The following is a 23,989-nucleotide window of genomic DNA, read 5'->3' on the forward strand; positions in this document are numbered from 1 at the left end:
GACCATCTCTAGACTAAATGGACCCCCAGGAACTCAAAAAACACATGGAAAAGCGCATCGGACGAACAGCAGAGAAATGACGATCAAAATCAGCAGTTTTTCGGCTGTAACTTTTCAGCTATCGCTTGCAGCGTATTGGGACTGCGCTTAATCGATTTCGCTTGCAAAATTACGTCGGGATAGGGCATGCCAAAATTCATTGCAGCACTTTCCAAAGTCGTCGAAATTTTCACCAAAAATCCAAAGGGGTTAGCCTTACTTTTTTGCTCATTTTCGGAGCCGAAAATTTTTCGACTCGGAATCGATTTGTATGACCATCTCTAGACTAAATGGACCCCCAGAAACTCAAAAAACACATGGAAAAGAGCGTCGGACGAACAGCAGAGAAATGACGATCAAAATCAGCAGTTTTTCGGCTGTAACTTTTCAGCTATCGCTCGCAGCGTATTGGGACTGCGCTCAATCGATTACTCTCGCAAAATTACGTCGGAATAGGGCATGCCAAAATTCATTGCAGCACTTTTCAAAGTCGTCGAAATTTTCACCAAAAATCCAAAGGGGTTAGCCTTACTTTTTTGCTCATTTTCGGAGCCGAAAATTTTTCGACTCGGAATCGATTCGTATGACCATCTCTAGACTAAATGGACCCCCAGGAACTCAAAAAACACATGGAAAAGAGCGTCGGACGAACAGCAGAGAAATGACGATCAAAATCAGCAGTTTTTCGGCTGTAACTTTTCAGCTATCGCTCGCAGCGTATTGTGACTGCGCTCAATCGATTTCTCTCGCAAAATTACGTCGGAATAGGGCATGCCAAAATTCATTGCAGCACTTTCCAAAGTCGTCGAAATTTTCACCAAAAATCCAAAGGGGTTAGCCTTACTTTTTTGCTCATTTTCGGAGCCGAAAATTTTTCGACTTGGAATCGATTTGTATGACCATCTATAGACTAAATGGACCCCCAGGAACTCAAAAACCACATGGAAAAGAGCGTCGGACGAACAGCAGAGAAATGACGATCAAAATCAACAGTTTTTCGGCTGTAACTTCTCAGCTATCGCTTGCAGCGTATTGGGACTGCGCTTGATCGATTTCTCTTGCAAAATTACGTCGGAATAGGGCATGCCAAAATCCATTGCAGCACTTCCCAAAGTCGTCGAAATTTCCACCAAAAATCCAAAGGGGTACTTACTTTTTTGCTCATTTTCGGAGCCGAAAATTTTTCGACTCGGAATCGATTGGTATGACCATCTCTAGACTAAATGGACCCCCAGGAACTCAAAAAACACATGGAAATGATCGTCGGACGAACAGCAGAGAAATGACGATCAAAATCAGCAGTTTTTCGGCTGTAACTTTTCAGCTATCGCTTGCAGCGTATTGGGACTGCGCTTAATCGATTTCTCTTGCAAAATTACGTCGGAATAGGGCATGCCAAAATTCATTGCAGCACTTTCCAAAGTCGTCGAAATTTTCACCAAAAATCCAAAGGGGTTAGCCTTACTTTTTTGCTCATTTTCGGAGCCGAAAATTTTTCGACTTGGAATCGATTTGTATGACCATCTCTAGACTAAATGGACCCCCAGGATCTCAAAAAACACATGGAAAAGAGCGTCGGACGAACAGCAGAGAAATGACGATCAAAATCAACAGTTTTTCGGCTGTAACTTCTCAGCTATCGCTTGCAGCGTATTGGGACTGCGCTTGATCGATTTCTCTTGCAAAATTACGTCGGAATAGGGCATGCCAAAATTCATTGCAGCACTTTCCAAAGTCGTCGAAATTTTCACCAAAAATCCAAAGGGGTTAGCCTTACTTTTTTGCTCATTTTCGGAGCCGAAAATTTTTCGACTCGGAATCGATTTGTATGACCATCTCTAGACTAAATGGACCCCCAGGAACTCAAAAAACACATGGAAATGATCGTCGGACGAACAGCAGAGAAATGACGATCAAAATCAGCAGTTTTTCGGCTGTAACTTTTCAGCTATCGCTTGCAGCGTATTGGGACTGCGCTTAATCGATTTCTCTTGCAAAATTACGTCGGAATAGGGCATGCCAAAATTCATTGCAGCACTTTCCAAAGTCGTCGAAATTTTCACCAAAAATCCAAAGGGGTTAGCCTTACTTCTTTGCTCATTTTCGGAGCCGAAAATTTTTCGACTCGGAATCGATTTGTATGACCATCTCTAGACTAAATGGACCCCCAGGAACTCAAAAAACACATGGAAAAGCGCGTCGGACGAACAGCAGAGAAATGACGATCAAAATCAGCAGTTTTTCGGCTGTAACTTTTCAGCTATCGCTCGCAGCGTATTGGGACTGCGCTCAATCGATTTCTCTCGCAAAATTACGTCGGAATAGGGCATGCCAAAATTCATTGCAGCACTTTCCAAAGTCGTCGAAATTTTCACCAAAAATCCAAAGGGGTTAGCCTTACTTTTTTGCTCATTTTCGGAGCCGAAAATTTTTCGACTCGGAATCGATTTGTATGACCATCTCTAGACTAAATGGACCCCCAGGAACTCAAAAAACACATGGAAAAGAGCGTCGGACGAACAGCAGAGAAATGACGATCAAAATCAGCAGTTTTTCGGCTGTAACTTTTCAGCTATCGCTTGCAGCGTATTGGGACTGCGCTTAATCGATTTCTCTTGCAAAATTACGTCGGAATAGGGCATGCCAAAATTCATTGCAGCACTTTCCAAAGTCGTCGAAATTTTCACCAAAAATCCAAAGGGGTTAGCCTTACTTTTTTGCTCATTTTCGGAGCCGAAAATTTTTCGACTTGGAATCGATTTGTATGACCATCTATAGACTAAATGGACCCCCAGGAACTCAAAAACCACATGGAAAAGAGCGTCGGACGAACAGCAGAGAAATGACGATCAAAATCAGCAGTTTTTTGGCTGTAACTTTTCAGCTATCGCTCGCAGCGTATTGGGACTGCGCTCAATCGATTTCTCTCGCAAAATTACGTCGGAATAGGGCATGCCAAAATTCATCGCAGCACTTTCCAAAGTCGTTGAAATTTCCGCCAAAAATCCAAAGGGATTAGCCTTACTTGTTCCGTGATTTCCGGAGCCGAAAATTTTCCGTCTCGGAACCGATTTGTATGATCCTCTCTGGATTATTCGGACGCTCAGGAACTCAGAAAACCCAGCAAAAAGAGCGTAGGACCAACAGCAGAGAAATTACAACGCAAAGACCAGCAGCAGGAACATAACGAAATGAAGCTTACCGTTTTCCGGCTGTAACTCTTTATGAGTTGCTCGCAGCGTATTGGGACTACGCATTATCGACTACTTTCGTAAAATTACGTCGGAATAGTGGATGTTCCGGCCAATTACAAGCAATTCCATTAAAATTATGATTATGGTCAAGTGAAGTAAAATCATGCAACATACCCAGATATTATATCCTCGAAATATATCGTATAATCTAGGTAAAAACGGTAGCCGGGCGAAGATCAGCGACGATCATGAAACCAGTGAATACCGAATTAACAAACTTTTAATGTTTTCTTTTCGTACTCGACTGTAGCATGGTCACGATTTTTCCAACAGTTCTATTCGCTTTGTGTTAGCATGCGCGATCTCAATAATTCAGCATTGATTTCCGACCAGATATACCGGATTGCGGACAGAGGCGTGAACATTCCAACACATACTAAATGCAGTTTTCTCGCTAACAACAAACATGTCGACGCACGTTGCCAACGGATTTCTCACTACTACAGAATATAAAACATTCGTTGAAATCATTATATGATGGATACGATAATTTTGGTTGTTCGAAATCCAAGATGATGAGCTCTGCAATTTGCCTTTACAGCAATGATAGTTCCGCATCAGTAGAATAGGTGCTGAAAATTTGTAGAGAAGGTTGTATTTTTCCATACTATTCGCATTCATTGATCCGCACTTAATCGTACATGATGAAAAAAAAGTAAAGAATATTCCATTATAGTATAGGTTGAAAAACGGGCTATGTGACGCCCATGCGACATCTAAGTAGGGCAACGATGTGAATCCAAACAATCGTTACAGGAAAATAATGTACAATTATTATTCTTTTTCAATATTATTTGACAATATGGTTTTAATTAAATATCAATCGTCGTGATATAATTTCACACACAAAAAGACATACGGCTAAACAATAATAATATTAATAATATAACTATATAATAATGTATGTAAATCAGGGGGACAGAGTACAAAGCAGAAAGAAAAAAATTAAATTCGGCATTGTGATTATGAGAACGGATGGATCAAAAAATAAAGAAAGAGTCAGAGAGAAAGTAGAAAATAGAAACAAAAATTAACCAACTTTTATAACGGGCCAAAATTGACAAAATTAAGCAATCTGTATTTTCATCAGTTCGAAAAATATTTTACCTCACCTCAAAAAATGCCGAAGAGAATTACCGTAAAATTTTATGTGCAGAAGCCGCTATTGGTTATTGTATAAATATCCGGTTAGCAGCTTTGAATGGAAAATTAATTTTTGTACAATTTTGTAAAATGTGCAAATTATAAACGGACTGTGAGTTAGGGTGTAAAAATGAAATTAAAATATTTTTTATAACGGTATCGTCGACAGGAAGAAAAACGATACTTGCGGTTATATCTGTCTAATCGTACCCCCAGCTACTTATGACCAACGTCTTGCTCAATTGTTTGTTATTTTCGAACCTCTAAAAGTGGTCAGACGAGATCGTAAATACCCAACACACTATCGCGAAAATTATAAACTATATAGGAACATTTCAAAGAGTAATTAAACATATCAATGGTATTAATTAACATCAACAATCATCACTTAATATCTAATCGGGGCATCCAACATTGACCACCACAAAAAGTGCATTTTAAAACGATAAACATCGACGCTAATCGATACATAGATCCGTCAATTTATTTCTGTACCCAAGAGTATAGACTTTGGTACAACATCACTTTAATCAAGAGCATTGATTCTGATTGCGAGAATGGCTCTTTTGACCATCAAAAGAGTGCAACGCAAGCTCGTAAAAATTGAACGCTGAAAAAATGTCGCTAGAACCAGGTTGCGGTACAATGTAACAGCAGGATCCTAGGAGTTTCAGACTAGTACCTTTATCGAGATGGAAAGATCCGCCCTCCGTATACAGCGAAAAATCATATTGAAATTTCCATGAAAATAAATTTCTTCGACCGCAAATTTTACAGAAATTTCCAAGTGATTTTCGGTCAGCGGATAATCTAATCCCGATTACTCTGGTTCACACGACAGAAGAATTTACCTACTTTGAAACCACTATGTTAGTTTATTTCAAATTCTGTCGGAATAGAAACGAAGTTTATTTTAATTAGAATCAATGCACTTTACACAAATGAATCTTCGGAACCACGCATTACTCGTTATTTATACTTAACTGCTGTAAAATAATATCTTTATGCTTTTTTATGATCAAAATTGGATCGCTCCGTGGTATGTAACAGAATACGTATATGATATAAAGATTCGGATAAACAATAGTGGAAAGTTTGTTTCTAACAATATGGTACATATACTAAAAAAGCTGTCCCCATGTACATCTTTGGAGAGGAAAAATATAACGCCTTATATTTTCAATATAACTCATGGTATGATAAGAAAGGTCTCCTTTGAAATGAGCATTTCGTGAAATGTCAACTTTCGACTCGTTACCTCGGAATAAAGACCGCTTATACATTTGAAATAGAGGCCAGCCAATATATTTGAAAAAATGTAAACAGTCCAAGCCCAAGCAGTCATCGAACTGTCAACATTTCAAAGGAGTGTAAGGCGAGAAAAAAAAAAAAAAGAAAAGAATAGAAAATACTAGACCAAATGTCTCAGATTGTCCTTTACAGAAAAACAAAAAAAAACTGCGGACGGATTCAGTTTGAATATTTGTCGCACGTCCAAAAGTTTTCCTTAGAAAGAATATCACCCATACGTATACAATACTTTTGATTTATTGATTCTGCTTAAATACAGAAAGAAAAAACACGTTCACCCTTCCCATTATATACTGCATCAATCGTCGCGGAATAAGACGCAAGTTGACATTATTTAAGGTATGAAATCGGAATAAAAAATTCACTCAATCACAACACAAAATCGTCACTTGATAAAATCAGGGAAGGGGGGGGGGGGGGGGGCAAATCGGGTAGGGGATTCAAAAATTGGCCATATTTTCGAACGGTAGCGGAAGATTAGTGGTGGGAATGAGGAAATGGCGATTTGGGAATGAGAATTTTTAAACCTGATTTCAATGATAGTAATATATATATATATATAATATTATAACATAATAAATAAAAGAACAATAGCAAATCGCGTCGTTACTCCGCTTGCGCAATAGACGATTGACACAGAGTTCGTGATTATTTTTTTATCTTTCTTCAACTTTGGTTATATCAGTTTTTTTTCCAATTTGAGAGTCGAATACTCTTCAAGTTTTTGAAAAAAAAAAATTTTGGTTACGTATTTATGGATGATGTTTTGATGGATACTTAGCAGCAGTATCACGCGCGGTGTTGTACTCATATGAAAAAAGAGTGGATTTACTATGACTGCAAGAACAGGCATGTGTTGTGATCTGTTTGCGCGCTTTATATAAAACCTAGCGCCTTATAATTATATGGCGTAAGTACGGTGAGATTGTAAAATCATGATTAGAATGAAAGTAGTATGTATTGAAAAATTATCAAACAACGTCGTGATTGTCGCTCTTTTCTTGTCATGTTGTAAACCATGATCAGATGTTGGAAAAAAATGTTCTTAAATGTAGAAAATCTTACTTATATGTCATAAAGATAGTTGCGTTCTTTAGCTGATCATCATAATTAACCATCGATTTTTTGTTCTTTCTATTTGGCATAGAAAAGCAAGGTAACAAAAACTACTGATCTTAACGTTTAAAAGATGATGATACCTGATTGGTTTCGAATGATTTTCGAAGCAGTTTTTTTTTTCTTTGTTCCCGTATTTGCCGTAGCCCAGATTTGACTATCGGACTCGTATGTTTGTATTTACAGCTTCGCGGACGCTGTCGTGTGAAAATAATATGATTAAAAAATAATGTGATAATGAAAACGATATGCTACCGAAATTTGTCTGAACCGGTAACTACTGACGATAAATAAGAAGCCAAAATGAATCAAGGTTACAAAATATAACTACAGAAATCAATTGTAGGTATATTTCGAACTTTATTCATCGTGGAAAATAGGCGCACCCAGAGTTTCGAGATTTTCACAGTTCGTTCGAAATCTTAAATAATAGCGTGAAACGTTTTTGCTGCAGCCAGAGCAAGAGCGTTTCACGAGATTGTAAGATTGCGAAAGATTATCTCAGCGTCTCCGGGTAGTCTATAGAGTTGAAATAATATTTTTGGTCTATCCTCGAGGTAAAAAAAATCAGACGAATGATGCAGTCGCTGGTCCAACAGAGAGAAGCCATTCACACGGCAGCGCAGCGCGACTCGTTCTTCAGGATGGTGGTGATGCAGATGATTGGGGGAGTGTCGAAGCTACTTCGAACGGCGTTTTCCAGTAGAATTTCGCAGCACCTTCAACGCGTTCACTGTCGCCACTGCCTCCGGGTTTTTGTTCAATGGACAATACTTGATTGTGTGAGCATTGTCCCCGCACGCTCCGCATATCGGACACGTGTAAGCTCTGTCGGTTTAAAACATTACAATTAGAATTGTGTGAGGCGTTTTTTCTTAGAAAGTTATATTTGAGGGAGATGATACAATTATTTGCCACGAGCTGTTTCAGGTCTTGTGATCTTTTACAAGGTTTTATATTAAACCAGATAAAGGTGAGAATCACTGGAAAAACTTATCGTTAGTTGCGGCAAGACAAAACAACTCGACAGATCGTGAAAAAGAATCAGGTAAGCAAGTTGAGTGAATAGTATTCCTAGTGGGAGAATAATTATCGTAATTTTGTATCTAAGCTTCCTCGGTAACATCAAAGACGCGTTAATAAGAAGCTTACGAGATAGGCGATCGAATAACTGAGAATAATAAACCCGTCGGTACGCAAGACGGGCGTACGTCGGTATGTAAACATACTTCAGTCGAGCCGCGTTACCAAAAGGTTGCCGAAAGTCGCGTAAATAGAACGAAAGACCATTATGGGTATATCTGCGACTTGTAGCAGAATGCGCGCCCCGCTACACACTTCAGAGGTACAAACACAAAGAGTACAAGCGATTCTGTTGACGTGGAATTCGAAGAAGATGGCAATCCGTTATAATGAAAATGACGACCGCTTAGAGCGCGTAAATTGAGCCGGAAAAAATATGTAATGAAAAATCTTGATACTAATCTAGAGATTTTATATTTTAAGTAAACAATTTTTTCTCACCTTAGAATGGGGCAGATTACTCGGCCATCGGCATTCTTCAGCAGATGACCGCGGTAATAATGTGCTTCCTCCCCGTTGTTCTTGCAAAATACGCATTCCGTCGGCAGCGGTTTCTTATTCTTCCTTCTGCGCGGATTTGGGGTGGGCACGGCGCCAGACTCCAGTTCCGGGCAGTATTCAGAATCATGCCCGTTGTGCTTGAATTCCTCCATCACATCTTGTCAAAGTTATAAAAAAGAAAAAAGTAAATAAAAATTCCTTGAGGGATCAGGAGAAAGGTTCGGCTCGTGTTCAATAAAAACACCATGCTATTTACGTGTAACGCGATACCGGGATCGATACATTTGTTTTTTTATATTTTCTTTTTTGCTTTCTACATTCCTCGACGCGTCAGAAGAGCGGTTTGTTTAGATCAGACAAATTAATAGGAGCGCGATGCCTGGTCGCATTTTCAACGTCATCTAATGTGTAAATAACACTCCTCGAAGACCTGACAGTCGGTGTACAAACAAACAATTCCGAAAGAACCCTTCGCTAGCGAAGGGTCAAAAGATTTAACAGGTACTTATCCGCGATAACGCTGTAAACATTATCTAGAAATACGTAGACACGTGAACAATAAAACCAAACCCTCCTCACTTGTCGTGCCCATCTTGTTTATTTATTTAGTTTCAGTTAATTAAATATGAAATGTTACGAATAAGTACGACGAATAATTGAATGGTAAAAAAAAAAAAAAAAATACACTGGAATCGTAATAATATTTCGACAAGTCACTGCTTTACTACAGTTGCATAACGTTACAATTGATCGATAAGTAAAATTGCCTGCGATTATAATGCGGCACGTTTGGTAAGAGTTTTGGAAGGGCCGCGGCGCGGCGACCTGTCCTTTGTAGAAGCAACAAAGTAAGCCGTAATTCTCGGGCGGTATGCTGATCAAAAGGCTACATATTGCACATGATAATAATACGCACGTAGCTCTTGGATTCTGGCTAATTAATGTGTCAGAAGATCAGGCATAACTGCAGCATTCTCTAAAAAAATTATTTAAGGGGGTGGCCTCGTCGATTTCGACGTTGACGTGCGTGTCCCCAAATATGGAAGTTCGCGTATCTCAAACGCGAAAAAAGGCTCAACAGCCAGGTTCTACACACAATTCTTAACAAAATTACTTCAACACATTTTCATTTGATGTAGAAATGAAGAAAGAACACGGATTCTAAGAAATTGCTATAGTAAATTCATGCAATAGCTTTATTTCTGCGTAAAATGAAAATGTATTGGATTATTTTTGTATAGAATTGGTATAGAATAGGGCTGTCAATCCCTTTTCGTGTTTCAGATACATGGACTTCGATATATTTGGAGACACATGCGCAAACGTCGAATGGACTATGATACATATTTACGTGGAAAAAATACGAAGGTAAAATATCAAGATACCGAGTCGCGTAGCGTTCTCAATATTGCGAATGCTGAGAAATTAATGGATGGACGAATAACGAGCCGGTTTCGCTTCATTTCCGCTAAAGCAAATCCACCGTGTTGCGAAATGAGGTTTCCTGCGATCTAGATATTTTATAAAATATATCACGATTTTCTTCGAAGGGTAAAATTTCAACAGGTGATTGAAAATTCATTAATCGTGAGGTAATAAACTACCCACTTAGCTCAAGCCATAACAGTGTGAAAATAATGATGAACTGAGAGTACTGTCACGGGATTGTATTTATACGAGGTAATAATTGTTGATTACCGATCAACGAAGAAACGGAAAACATTTCGACTTACCATTACGTTGTGTGAAGACATCGGGGCTGATAGTGAAATTGGCGAAAAGTCGCTTCAATTCCTCTTCCAGGCTGGGGTTGAAAGGAAAAAAGGAATTCGACACATTCGGCATGGGTAGTTGCTGAGGCACCAGAACCTTCATGATGCTGGTATTATGTATAACAACTTGGGCGAAAAATGCTTGATGCGAAGTAAAACACGATAGATATGTATATATGTATGTATATATTGGTTAAAATAAAGGAAAAAAAAATGATTAAGTTAAGGAAAAACAAAGAATGAAAAATCACCAAGAGGTGACGCAAACCGCGACACGACCACTCGGAACGATAACTCTCTTGTAACTGATTCGAACGCGTTGCCTCACTTGAGTTTTGAGGACTTCCCCACCTCTCCCCTACCCGCCAAAATGCCGGGCTGGTCACTTGAAGACGTCAACCGAGTGTCGACATGCGTTCCTGGAAAGTTTCAAGACATAAAATCAGAATCATATAGAAGAAACAGACCCGTAGTTTGAATTTTGTGAATACTGTTTTACCATTGGACGCGAATACAGTGCGTGCGAATTCTCAAGAGGCGCGCGCAACTAACTTTTGAATCTCAGATCGTGATTCGTTGATCAAGCATGCCTATACGTATATCATATGTAATGTAATTCCATGAGAATGGGCTGCAGGAGAGGGAGACGTGAAGGTGTCAGGGGCGTAGCTGGTCAATGGTTTCGAGAGTAGAAGGGTAACCGATGGTGTGAATTGTATTTTCTTGGATTGATAAAAATAAAAATTAACAAGACGATATCACTAATCTTCATGTTTATTATTACTGTGTAAATATGTAGGCACTGAACAAATAATGTTTCATAATTTGTTTACAAACATTTACACTTACTGATTTTTTTTTTCATATTTTTGTTTATTGTTTTTCATTTTTCTTTTTTTTGTTCAATCAATGAATGCTCTCCGCGAGCAGCCTGATTAGCTACATATCGCAATCTAAGCTGCTTTTATACCATTTTTTTTCCTTTAACGTTTTAACTCTCCTATAATTCCATTCATTTATTCCCAGCATTGTATGCACTTCCTTTCAATCTTCTGGGCGCGACCTCAACAATATTTTATCAATATATATATTTTATTTTATTTTATTTTATTTTCCTTACTTTTATGTATACTTTAATTTCTATATGCTAATATATTGTTCTCTAGTCTAAAAATTACCACGATTATAATAATATATACTTCAAAAATAATAATAATTATAATTAATAATAATTATTAAAATAACTATACGTCAAACATATAATATATCGTGTGTGATAGAATTAAGAGTAAACGCAAAACCTAACTTTGGCTAATAATTGATATTTCTTAATTGAAGAGTACGATTCAAGCTATTTTTTCTTCTTCCGTCCACTTTTTAACACATTCTTACCATTTATTAATATCATGCTCTTGAATCTTGAAATATCAGACTAAAATGAAGTAAGGTCAGTATATGTATGTAACTGTATGAAGGCTCGGTGTTTATCTTTTTTCATTCTTGTATTTTTATCGCTGGGATTGATTACTACGGTGATTTGCGCGCAAATACATCCGGTATTTTTCATGCTATACTGAATTTATATCATGGATTTTTATATGAATTTGATGTATGGTGTATTCGCACTTGAACAATATCGATGCCTCATTTTGTATCTCATGTATAAAACCTCTTGTCACAAGCATGAGCAACATCGAGGTACTTTCTCGACTACAACGCGACAAAGTTCCTCGATGAACATGATTGAGTGTTATAATAATAATACTCGTTCAACTAAATAAATTTAAAAAACTAAGCATATGGGAGCCTGCGATTGAATCCTGTAGAAACGCGTGAAAGAAAATTCTCAGGTATACGTCACACATAAATTATCAGTCAACTCGAGCGATGCCAATAATAAAACATGATTAATTATACGAAAATGAATGGTGCAGAATGGTGAAATATGTTTAAAAGCAATAAAAGTCTCAAAATATTTCCATTTTAAGTTGAATTTTCATGGATAAATATATTTGGTTGTATACACGAGACACACTTTCTTTCTAACGAGTTCTAGATGATTAGATCGAACAAATGTTCTAGTCTCTAGGTGAAAAAGATGCGCTTTATCGATGAGTTTATTAATTTAATGATCTCGGTATATGGTTTTTTGATGCTGCGGTGGTCCGTTGTAGAATAACTATAATTATTATAAATATATAATATAGGTCCATATGCGTTTTTATGTGTGTATAATGTATGTATGTATTTATGTATTCACTAAATGTAATGTATATGTAATTGTGTACATGAGAGAGAGTGAAGAGCGTGTGTATACTAGGAATGTACATAGTGTACGTAGTAGTTTATAATTAGGTTTGTGTATAAAACGATTGATTATACGTAATTATATACTCATTACTCATTTTTTTTTTTTTTCTTTATATCAAACGACACATGTAATTAATGATATCGATATTAGTCTCATGGTGTGATAGCCCTTAGTAAATGGCAATCTACATTTGCCAATAGGCTAGTCTTGTCCTGTCTTCTCGTAGTACTATGTCAATGTGGTCACGCGCATGCATCACAAAATACACAGCACGTTTTATTTTCTGTTTACGTGACAATCAATACAGAGATTTTCAAGCGAGTGGCCACATTTAAAAAAATTTATAACTAGCATCTTCGAATAATTTATCTTTTTTCTTTTTCTTTTTTTTTTATCCTTTTCTTTCTTTTACACCATTTTGATAAATAAGAACTAAAGTGCTCCTCTTTGTACTGAAAACTACTACCTTATACCTTGGCTATAAAGTAACATTAATGAAACACTTAATCATAAACAATTATATGCATTATTATTTTAATACAGCTTTTTCCCCGTTTTCCTTTCCTTTTTGGAAATGCGATACATCATTACTCAAGTCATTAAGTTTAAATAAATAAAATGAAGACTCGATGGTTGCTTTCAATTATTATTATTATTATATTACAACGAATCCACCTTAGATCCGTCCTCGTGTTTCAATTTAAAACAATAGGTTACTTTGTAACCTGTTAACTTTTAATTGCCCTTTTTTACTTACATACAAACTGACTAATTTCAGTTTGCTCAATTAATTGAAATTGTGTCAGAATTTGCAAACTAATCAGAATAATAGATGCGTTAGGTTGATACTTCCTTGCATAGATTCATTATGTATGAGGTTTAATAACATTAAAAATGCGACGGTGAAGTTTGAAAGTTGGAGTTGCTTGTTCGGAATAATACTAAATGAAAATTAATCATGAAGAAGAAGTAATAAATAAGGAATCTTCTCGGTTGTTTGTTGTAAAATAGTTTTATAGTATGTATTTTATCTTAAATAGATCACATGCAAGCGTATGTTTATATAATTTTAAAAACGTAGCCATTTACTTGCGAACCGCTGTACTGTTCATTAATATTTAATATTAATACTTCTAGTCGTATACTCTTGCTAGAGTAAAAGTGGTCTTTGTGCGCCCCAATATAACTAATCTTCGGGGCGTGCGTAGGCAATACAGAGAGCTTCAGCATGTATTTTCGCTCTCTTGATATGCGATAGAACTATCCTAACAAAACTTGTCGTTACATTTTTTGTTCATTTGGTATGTCTTAGTCTTATTTTATTCAAAAAAAAAAGAAAAAAAAGAAAATAATAATAATAATGATAATAATAATATTACCATGTACTTAATACAGTAAGTTCAATGAGACGTAATGAGTTTGTTGAAATTTAAATTATTCGTGATGATGAGCAGATCTACTTTTGTATTTAGGCAATCGTTTGAAGATTGAATTGAATATGATGAAAATAGTAGTTAATCAGAAACTTATAATTTAACGTGACCGTTGTAGAGTATTCGTACAGTAATTGGAAACACGTATAAACATGTTAACAACAACGAAAAAGCACGCAACGTTAAAATACAAGAATTTGTAAACTTTACTTTCACATTAGCAAATCCCTGATGAAAATAACATTCTGTTCTTTATCTATTTTTTACACGGGTGTTTCATTCAATATATGAACATATTCAATCACAGTTCTTCTAATTCTTAGAAGTATTTGCAATCGAAAGAAGAAGAAATGAGTTATACATGTGTACGCATACCTGGCTTTCGCGCTAAACTAACACCGAGTACTTAGATCGCTGTGGTACGATTTGAAAAAATATTTAATAAAAATCATAACCAAATTGGGTGTAAAATGAATGCAGCTGGTTTTCAACTACTGGATTGTTTGCTTATCTAGCCAACTACTTTACGTACATCCCGATTATTGATGTTCAGAGTGTACGAAAAATTTGTTTTGCTTTCTATCATTAAAAATATCAATGTGCTATGGATATACCTCTATTATATTGTTATGTCTTATTATTATTCACCTTTAGCAAGCAGGAATACTCATATCCAGTCATTATCTCGTGAGTACGGTCAACGTGTGCTTCGTATATTGAGCATCCACGCCGGTAGATACCAAATTGAAATGAACACACACACAAATGAAAATATTAAGCCTAATTTGAAATGCGAGTTGGTAACCCCAACAAGGCATTGACAACGATGATCAAGATATACCTTGCCAAATATAATGCAATAACTTTTTTAAAAAACAATAATAATTGCATGATTAAAAGCAGGTATATCTTCTCTTTTTAAAATAGCATTTAAACACTTTGTGACAAAATAATATTAATTTTAGGTTTCACTATTGCACCGATATTTACAATGGACGTTACTTATGCTTCGTATCGTGTCAAAGAAATGTTTATCTTTGATACCAATGATAATCAGTAAATAAAAACCACTTAAAATTTCTATAAAAACAAAAGCTCGCATTTAGTCTTAACGATGTTACTAAACATCTGAGTGCGGTATTTTAGCTGATTATAAGAGAAATAAGAAATTGTACGATCATACGCGCTAGTCAAAGTTTTTTTTACATGTTACACATGGACATGGTCATCACTACACGTAAGTTTAAGTTCAATTTGTTAAACGACGAGATTATCTTGGTAAAAGTGCTATTCATTCAATCGAAACTAAACCTATCTGTATTTTCGTAGCTCGTGCAATATTCCCCAAGCAACGTACCATTCAATTTTTTAAATGAATCAATCTTTCTTGAATATGGAATTATACAAAACATATTTTATGTTTTCTATTATTTAAAGCTCTCATTCATATCAACATTCGGTTGACATTATTTCTGGATTATTTTCTGTTTATTATGTGTGGCATGAAAAAATCTACAGATATTGATGTGCCATTGAATTACTGTTATGACGCATGATTTTCTCAACGCTTATCACGTTTGAAGTGATGATTGACATAAATTTTCTTGATCACGATCGAATCTGGCTAATCTAAATATTAGGCATATAAATTACAGCAGAGGGTCGTCAAAAATTAAATTGTTTCAATATTTCTTGTGCCAAAGACACAATGAAAAAAAGTTTCTCAGCCAAAGTATCATGATTGATTATAACTAAAAAACAAACAAAAATAAAAGTAGGGCAAATCAGACTAACCAAATAAGTTATCCCCGCAGCGATAAAATATCTGTCACCGGATGTAACTAACCACAAGCCATTGCCATTTCGTACAATGTAACACAAAAGAATCCGTTTAATCAATGAAGTGCAAAAGACGGAAAAAAAAAATTAAAAGAAAATTAAAACAAACACATTAAATGCCGAGAAAAAAATATTAGGTAAGTAAATGGAGTCGGTACGTCTGTGGCTACTTTAAATGAAAATTGGTTAAAAACCTGCTAAAAACGTTAGAATAAAATCTTCGCGGACAAAGCGCAGATGCGTAGCTGGCATTGGGTGTGATGGGATTCATCGGGGCCAAGTAAGGCCTGAATAGTTAGGGTTTGCTGTTGTCACTGTTCAAGGATAGCGAGTCGGAGAGCTTTTGTTGCGACACTTCGCTTACACCGCCACCACTCATTAACTTAGCATTGTTATTCTCTGAATTTGGAACTTTCGAATACTCCCGCTTGCGAGGCATACTTTCCGTTTTAACTATAGTTATATCAGGATTATTTTCAAGAACCGAAGTTGCTGCTTTAGGTATTGGTGTTGGAACGTCCACGAATCCACCCCCTTCCCGTTTTATAGGAGTTGCTGTGGAAATGTTTGGAGCGACCGAAGCTACGTTGGCATTTATTTTTTGAAGAATATCATTCACTGCATCATTTTCCGTTTCACTGCCACCGTCGATTGCTGATATCGGTCCAGCTAGTTCTCCCGAAAGAGACAGCCTGTCCGGTCCTTGTAACGTCGATAAGTATGTGGCGAGTGTTTGTACAGTTACATTGAGGTATTCGGCAGCCCGAAATAAGGTTATTTCCTTCCTTCGTAATTTTGCCAACACTTCAGCAGGGCCCGGTTCTGACCAGAAATCTCTCACTCTGGAAATTTCAGACAACTTTACTTGAACAAATTAAGACAATGCTCTTGGAGCATGAAAAGAATACTTGAAAACAAATAAAATGAGAACTAAAAAGTACTTTGAATACGATATAGTATAGCGGTTGTCCTGAAGTAGCAAAATAAAATCTGTTTACGTTTATCTAGAACTAGCTGGCCTGGCGAACAGTCAATGAATGTTGTATTAACTTTTAGCTAAATTTAATTTATGATTTTATTGACTTAATAAATGGATTTTTTCTGTATAATTTTTTATCCGTAAATTTTTCCGATATTGTAATACGTATTCTGCTATTCGGGGCGGAGAAAAATCCAACAAATCAAAGGTCATAAAAATCAGTCCAGCTGTTCTTGAGTTATAAGTGGTGTAACTAACCCGACTTTGATTTTATATATATATATATAGACGAATGCAGCTATATTTACATATCATACGCCTTTCACAGCTACCGAGTTTACTAATATGTTTATTAGTTGTAGACTATAGTCAGTGAGTACAAGATTTTGAATTAATGACCATTGATAAAGCTATGTAATTTGTTTCAACTCTGTTCAGGGTCAGTATATAATTTAAAGAATAACGTTACAAATAGACAAAAAAAACATAGTTAGGAGTAACGAGACACTGATGAATCCAACTTATTTCAACTTGACTAATTTAAGTTACGTTTAACCTTTATTCATCAATGTGGAAAAGTACCAAGAAAGCATAAATAATATACAAACCTGTATGGGTGTTTAAGGCAACCATAGCTGTCACGGTATCTACCGTATAAGGTTCCATAAGAGACACCGAGAATTTCAGCTGCCGTCTTCATTTCCAATTCCTTGCTTTTGATAGCATCCATGACACGTCGCGTGAATGGTTCTTCCCAAAATTCTTGGCGACGTCCGGTTGTCAAGTAGTCATTCATCTTCACCACATCTCGGAATTGCTCTGGAATCGCTGGGTTTGTAGCATTGGAATTAGACGTCGTCAAGGATGCTGTGAGAAAATAAATATATAGTATCTCATTCTGATTCAACTAGACCGCGTTAAGAATGTTGATAAAATTGAAAACAGAGGCAAAAAATTCTACTCACATTTCTTATCTTGGTCTTGAGTGGCTGAATCGTCTTTAGACATGTAAGATAACTGCAAAGAAAATAACCTCGGTTGAATAATTTACGAAAAACAATAAATAGACGTAGACCGTCAAAAACGTCAGTGAAATATATTTTCATGGTAAATAAATTGAACACGGTATGCAAAAAACAGCTGTCTTGAAACAATTTCAGTTACTACAAACAAAAAATATAAGTCAGGAAACGCACCACTGGTAATGGGGTTTCGTTATTTTCAGACAGCACCATATCACCATCCCAACTCTCATGGTCTCCTTCGCTCATCATTTCTTCCTGTATACAAAACAAAATCATGCATATCAAGATTAAAAAAATCTTACGGTGAGAAATGTTTGAAATTTATCAATAATTGTGGTTATAGAAGTGCTGATCAAACCTGTGTTACATTGAAGGTATCATCCGAGCCGACATTGCCAGTAACGCAGGTGACCTTTGGTGTGAAAACATCATGAGCAGATGGGGGATCGTCGAGAGGTGGACGACCTCGGCGTCTTTGTTTAGGCGGTGAGGACTCCTCTGCATCACCTTCCCTGAGAACTGTTTCTACTCCTGGAGTAGCTGCTCCTGGGCTGTGACCACTGTTGCTCATATCATTTTGTACTGAATCACTACGCCAGCTGACCTCAGCCAGACCCTTGATGTGCAAATCTTCTGCAGTCTTTAGTAGAGATGATAATCTCGTCTACAATGTGGGCGACAATAAGTAACAATCTTCGAAATTGTGTCACACGTACAAAAACACGTTTGAATATCTCAAAACTGGTGAAATGAATATTTCTGATTCGTGTCCTCTATTTGTTGCTGATCAAGTAAGCGGTATTTTTATTATTGATGATTTCCTACTTATCAATTTTCTCTGAAATACGCTCTAGCCTCTGAATGCTAAATAATAATATACACTTTCTACAAACAGCTTTCTATTGCTGACTGAATCGGAAAAATGCTATGTGGGTCACCAGAGTAAGAAGAATAATGTACTTTAGAAATGCGTACTTTCATTTTTTTACTCCTTCTTTTTCTTAATAACAGAATAAAAATGTGAACATTGATGAAAACTTTGACGGTTTTTCTTATTGACCCTATTTTCTGAAATACCGTAAACAGTTTACCACATACTCTCTCTATCAATTTAACAATCATGTCAACAAGGTATACACAATAGTCCTCATTCTATGTTTCAGGAAATCGTTTTGAAACGAAGTAAAAGATGTATATGTATGTAGTACCGAAAGAAGTATGCCAGTCTTTTACAAGCACTGTTCAACGTATTGCCAGTGGTGATGATTTAGCATTAGAATTTCAAACATTCGCCGGTTCGGCGAGCATAATCATCAGATTATGACAGAGTGGTGGGAAATAATACTTACATGATCGATGTTTATCTCTCCTTTGTACATGAAGTCGACGAGAACTTTGATATCGGCAAATTTAACGTCGCGCATGATGACAATAGGATCCCTTTCCGCATATTCTGATAGGATAGTGTCGAAGTATGTGCTACAAGCTGATAACACCACCTGTTTATTGGAAAAAAGGAAATACAGATATGAATGAATTTTAATGAGTATTGTTCAAAGTGGACAGCAAACTGAAAAATTATCTTTACAAATTCGACATAGATATACAGGAACTTGAACTGGAATTTCAATATTTTACTGGACCTTTGCAGCCATACCAGCCAAAAGAAAACGACACATCGAAATCCATTAAAAAATTTTATTAGCAAGGCTGTTTAATTATAGAGCCGAGAACGTAAAATATTAAAAATAATTCCTCTGAGTAAGAATTTGAAATCCACATTTCAGATAGGAAAACTGGTCGCCGAGAATAAATAATATGCGAAAAAATATCATGATAAAAAATGGTGATTGGAAATAATTATTATTCAGGTGTTGAATATAAATGAGTCTTGTTCATAAAACCTGACGAATGAAAATCAAGGAAGTACATTTAAAATACTGCATAGTTTTTGATATTATCATCATTAATATTAGGTTGAATAGACTTAACAGATTCCGCATGAGATCCGTAAGAAAACACAACAATTTTTTAAATCAGGAATACACGGATGCTTATGGTATCACGTGATTGCTTAAATGCATTACTCTATAGAGAAATTTGCCAATACATCAGTTTTATTCAACACACGAAGTTTCCCTTTAAATTGAAGTTATTAATGTTTTGAAATAATAATTCAAACTCTTGCGAAACGATATCTTGGAGGGGCTTGGAAAAAGTGAATATATCTAGTGCAGCCCCACCCAAGTTCTCCAGGCAGTCAATAGCCTGAATATTTAATATCTGAAGTTGGTATTGATTTTCTCAATTTTTATGTCTCCACAAATAAGGTCATAAAGCCAAGGCACGTTACTTTTCAGAGTAGCTATATACTGGTTTATATCCTGGAAAGCTTTTATGGGAAAATATATTGAGATAAAAAATAAATTATATTTTTCATTTTACATCCAAGTCATTACTTCTGCGTTGTATAAATTTTTTTTATTCTACCCAGTTTTATTCGACGAATTTAAAACCTTGCATTAATGTGTGTTAGTTACTTTTGTTACGATTATTTTTATTCCCTATAACAAAAGTAAAGTTAACAATAAGTAAAAACTTGAATGTAATTATAAAGAAAAAAGTTTAAAAATCTGTACTGAAATGCAGAGTGGATTGAATAAAATTGTTTGGCAAGTACTGCTTACATAATGGTAAATTCTGCATGATCATTGCGGTCACCGTTGAATAACGTATAATAGAACAAAACTGAAAGCTGATAAAATTTGAACAACTCAAGAGTATGTAATACCATCTGATAGTGTTGAAAAAAAATGTCTATCTCAAATAGCCAATTTTTCCAATTCATATATATCAACTGATTGGTTGCAATTTTCATATTGCATATAAAATATATAGTAAACTGGTTGTGTTCAGACTATATTTGTTACGTTATTTGTATCGAATAGTGAAGTAATCAACAATCTCATATTTAATGCTCATGAAAGATACGTTTAAAGTATTTCACAATGACCAAGGATGAAAATACTGTATTAAAGAAACTAGAGAGTGCCTCGTAGCTCAAAATTCTAAGAAACCAGTCAGCTGCGAAGGCCAGAGCAGTAAAAAAAGCGTTAAAATTTTCGAATTTCAGCCAACAGTGTAGGCACAAGAGGAGTAGGGAACAGGAACTGGAATGGTGAAGGGATATGGAGGAGAGGGGAGACAAATGGTAAACGTTAGGAATGACTCAGTATAGGAGTGAAGCACGAGCACAAATTCGAATATATAAAGAAAGACAGAGAGGTAGAAGTAGCAGCAGAACCAGCAACACGGGCAGTGAAAAGTACTTACTCATACAAAAATATTGATTAAACTTTTTTTATAGCTCACTTCGTAGGATTAAATTTTAATTCAGTAAAACGTTGGATGTTTCTTTTTACTCGTTTTACAGGTATAATAAAATTTCATATTTATCTCTCACCCTGCCTTTGCCTCTACATCGTCGACAATGTGACGGAATTAAAATACCAATTTTCTATACGTCAAGAACAAAACAAATATCACTAATATTTCAAAAACGAAGCATATTTAATTCTCATTTACATTCATCACCGTATACTGATACGTTTAGAAATTGATAAATTCAGTAGGTTTCTTTTTACACTCATTTATATAGCGTGCAAATTAATTTTCACTAACGGAAAATGATAAATAAGATTTCTCGAGTAAATGTGTAATAGTGTGAGGATTTATTATAGGGATTAGGGTATTAGGATTTATAAGACCTAAATTCGGCGAAATTTCAAAGGTAAAGATGCTTCTTAAAAATCGGTTTGCGGACCAAGCTTGAAATTAGAAAGTCTAATGCAATGACGGTAAATTTCTAATACTGTTTGGAAAAAAAAAAAAGAAAAACTATAATTTCTACTTTTTCATTACAATAATAACCTAAATGGTTGTACACCCGAATGCAGGTGCTACTAGGTGAGGAAACAGCTGTCTCTTCCTACTCCCCACCTTCCCCCCTGACCCCGTCGAATGTTTCTCCCCCTTTGCCCAGGTAACTGACACATCCTTAGTTTATTACGAATTGAAACAAAATTTTCTACGGAGAGTGTACTCCCCTCTGTGACCTCCCCCATTATCATTTAAATACGTCATACTATAGTACCGAGGAAAGCAAAAACTCTTGGGCTGCTTCTAAATTTAGGAGGAAGTATTGATTTTACAATTTAGACCCCTCCCAAAGAAAAAATAAACCAAGCCAAATGTACTTTACTTTGATAAAGTGCCCACTGTACATGGCCATTTAGTTCAATGCGATATGACATTTATTTCTTCCTTTTTCGACACTGAATAATAAAGAAACCATTGTTCAAAGATCAACTGAGAGACGCGGGGTACAAAATTCAATTGCAATTTCTTCCTATAACTCTTTACCAAAGCGTCTCTCGTGTGTTTTATATCAATTTACTAATCATCCATTTCATTACCCCTTTTTTCACAATATTCGGCTGTCTGTGAAGTGAAAAGTTAATCCTTCATCAGTTAAATTCGTGCATATTTACAAAATGGAACCCATGAGCTACTCAAAATGTTTCTAGTCACTCAAGATTTGTATTTAAAGCTGGACTGTGGGAAGAGTATGGATAGTAAAAAATAGAAGGTTGAATACAAAAATCTTGAGGCAAACAAGAAAGAAAGCTTACATTCAGGAAGAAAATGATGAAAATCAATGAACTCATCGTCAGTACAATCGAGATGCAAATTTGAAGCTTCAGGGTTCATAGTAAATATAACAACATAAAAGCAGAACTATTTAGCGCTAGGTCTGACGACAGTTTTTATCTGCAGAATATATTAGAATTCCTGTTTAAGATGGCTAATGGGTAAGAACCTGCAGCTAGACGAACACAAAGAGGAGAAAAGCACCGTAAGTTGTTGATTCCTTCCCTAGACCACCTATAAACTGAACATCTTCTTACCTTGTGTGCACGCAGGGTTTGTCCCTCGCAGGCAAGCGTCACGTCGCAGTAGGCCTGCCGCTCTAGGAGCTGTGAGAACATGGTCTGTAGGTTGCTGTGATGATATTTCCATCGTAGACAATATTGTTGAGGGAACATGTTGCCGCTGGATGCTGACGCTGATGCTGACGCTGAACCGCCTCGCTGCTGCAGCATGCGCAAGCTGGGCACCACTTCTCCTCCCTCCCCGCCGTAGTTCACCGTCTCGTCGCCTTCCTCTGCCCCAGTCACTTTGCAAAAAAGAAACATGTCATTGTTAAGAATACTGTTCTGGTTTAAGTATTCGTTTGCTTTTTTCCTCTTTTCCTATATCTGTCCGCATTAATGACGATTCCTTTCTATTTTTAAATTACCCGCGTGATGTGAAACCTACCAGTGCCCTCGTCCCCGTCCTCGTCGAGGTAGGACCAGTCGCTTATTTGATGTTCGAATTCGAACCTGTCCGAGTCTTCGAACTCGTCGATTTCTTGAATATCCTCTGCCTCGACTAGCTCCTCCAAATCTCCTTTTAGCCACAGTGAATCTCCTCCGTAATTGCTGCTGTTCGATTTTGCGTTACCGTCTTCTTTGCCGTCAACTTTTTGTCGGACCACCAATTTATTTTCCTATAAAACAGAATCAAAACATATTTTTTTAAACATACCTCTGTCAGGCTTGGACAATTTGAAACATTCCAACTGTTTCACTTTTTTTATGCTATCCAACGATAGAAGCAGACATCTTTATTGACACTACAAATTTTCATTAGTATTAAGTACAACTTAACGATGATACAAGAATTTTTTTTTAACCGTTATTCATCAGAACTGTTAACCAGGGGAATTACTGTCATTAATTATGTTATTGGCTAGCGTTCGTAGGAACAAACATGGTATCCCTGTGTGATGCAACGTTAAAATATATCATTATAATACAGTAAGTAACCTGAATGTGAAAGACTAGTTTTAATATGATAACCGAACGACACGTCACAGTATACAACACATCAATGAGCGACGATCTCACTTTTCTTGAATTGAAAGAGGAAGATAAAAAAATAAAAAAATGAGAATAAAATTAAACCATTAAAAACACCCGACAGAAAAATGAAAGCAGTTATTCAACGTTGAAAATAAATATGACACAACCTCTTCAAATTCTATACCAGTATGATACTCTCTGTCAGAGGAATATTTCA

The 23,989-nt window shown here is 36.2% G+C and overlaps 2 protein-coding genes across 6 annotated transcripts in view; both read right to left on the minus strand.

Moving 5' to 3' along the window:
- Positions 1-5,952: 5,952 nt before the first annotated feature.
- On the minus strand, positions 5,953-10,610 carry LOC124413268 (nanos homolog 1). Its single transcript, XM_046893747.1, has 3 exons — positions 10,181-10,610; positions 8,388-8,604; positions 5,953-7,691 (listed from the first exon to the last, which is right to left on the minus strand). Exons 1-3 carry the CDS (start codon positions 10,320-10,322, stop codon positions 7,544-7,546), a joined length of 507 nt encoding a protein of 168 aa, XP_046749703.1. The 5' UTR covers positions 10,323-10,610; the 3' UTR covers positions 5,953-7,543.
- Positions 10,611-10,975: 365 nt separating this feature from the next.
- LOC124413480 overlaps positions 10,976-23,989 on the minus strand; it is a 38,542-nt gene continuing 25,528 nt past the window's right edge. For 3 of the 5 annotated variants that reach the window (XM_046894072.1, XM_046894070.1, XM_046894074.1), the window contains 8 exons: positions 23,186-23,417; positions 22,774-23,042; positions 19,156-19,305; positions 18,165-18,470; positions 17,978-18,061; positions 17,747-17,798; positions 17,390-17,648; positions 10,976-16,644 (listed from right to left, as the gene is read on the minus strand). In XM_046894072.1, the coding sequence (XP_046750028.1) occupies positions 16,098-16,644; positions 17,390-17,648; positions 17,747-17,798; positions 17,978-18,061; positions 18,165-18,470; positions 19,156-19,305; positions 22,774-23,042; positions 23,186-23,417 (1,899 nt within the window). In that variant the 3' untranslated portion in view covers positions 10,976-16,097. Of the gene's footprint in view, positions 16,662-17,389; positions 17,649-17,746; positions 17,799-17,977; positions 18,062-18,164; positions 18,471-19,155; positions 19,306-22,773; positions 23,043-23,185; positions 23,418-23,989 lie in introns of all 5 variants that reach the window. The other 2 variants (XM_046894071.1, XM_046894075.1) reach the window with 2 other exon arrangements.

This window comes from Diprion similis, chromosome 12, assembly GCF_021155765.1.
Source record: "Diprion similis isolate iyDipSimi1 chromosome 12, iyDipSimi1.1, whole genome shotgun sequence".
NCBI lineage: Eukaryota > Metazoa > Arthropoda > Insecta > Hymenoptera > Diprionidae > Diprion > Diprion similis.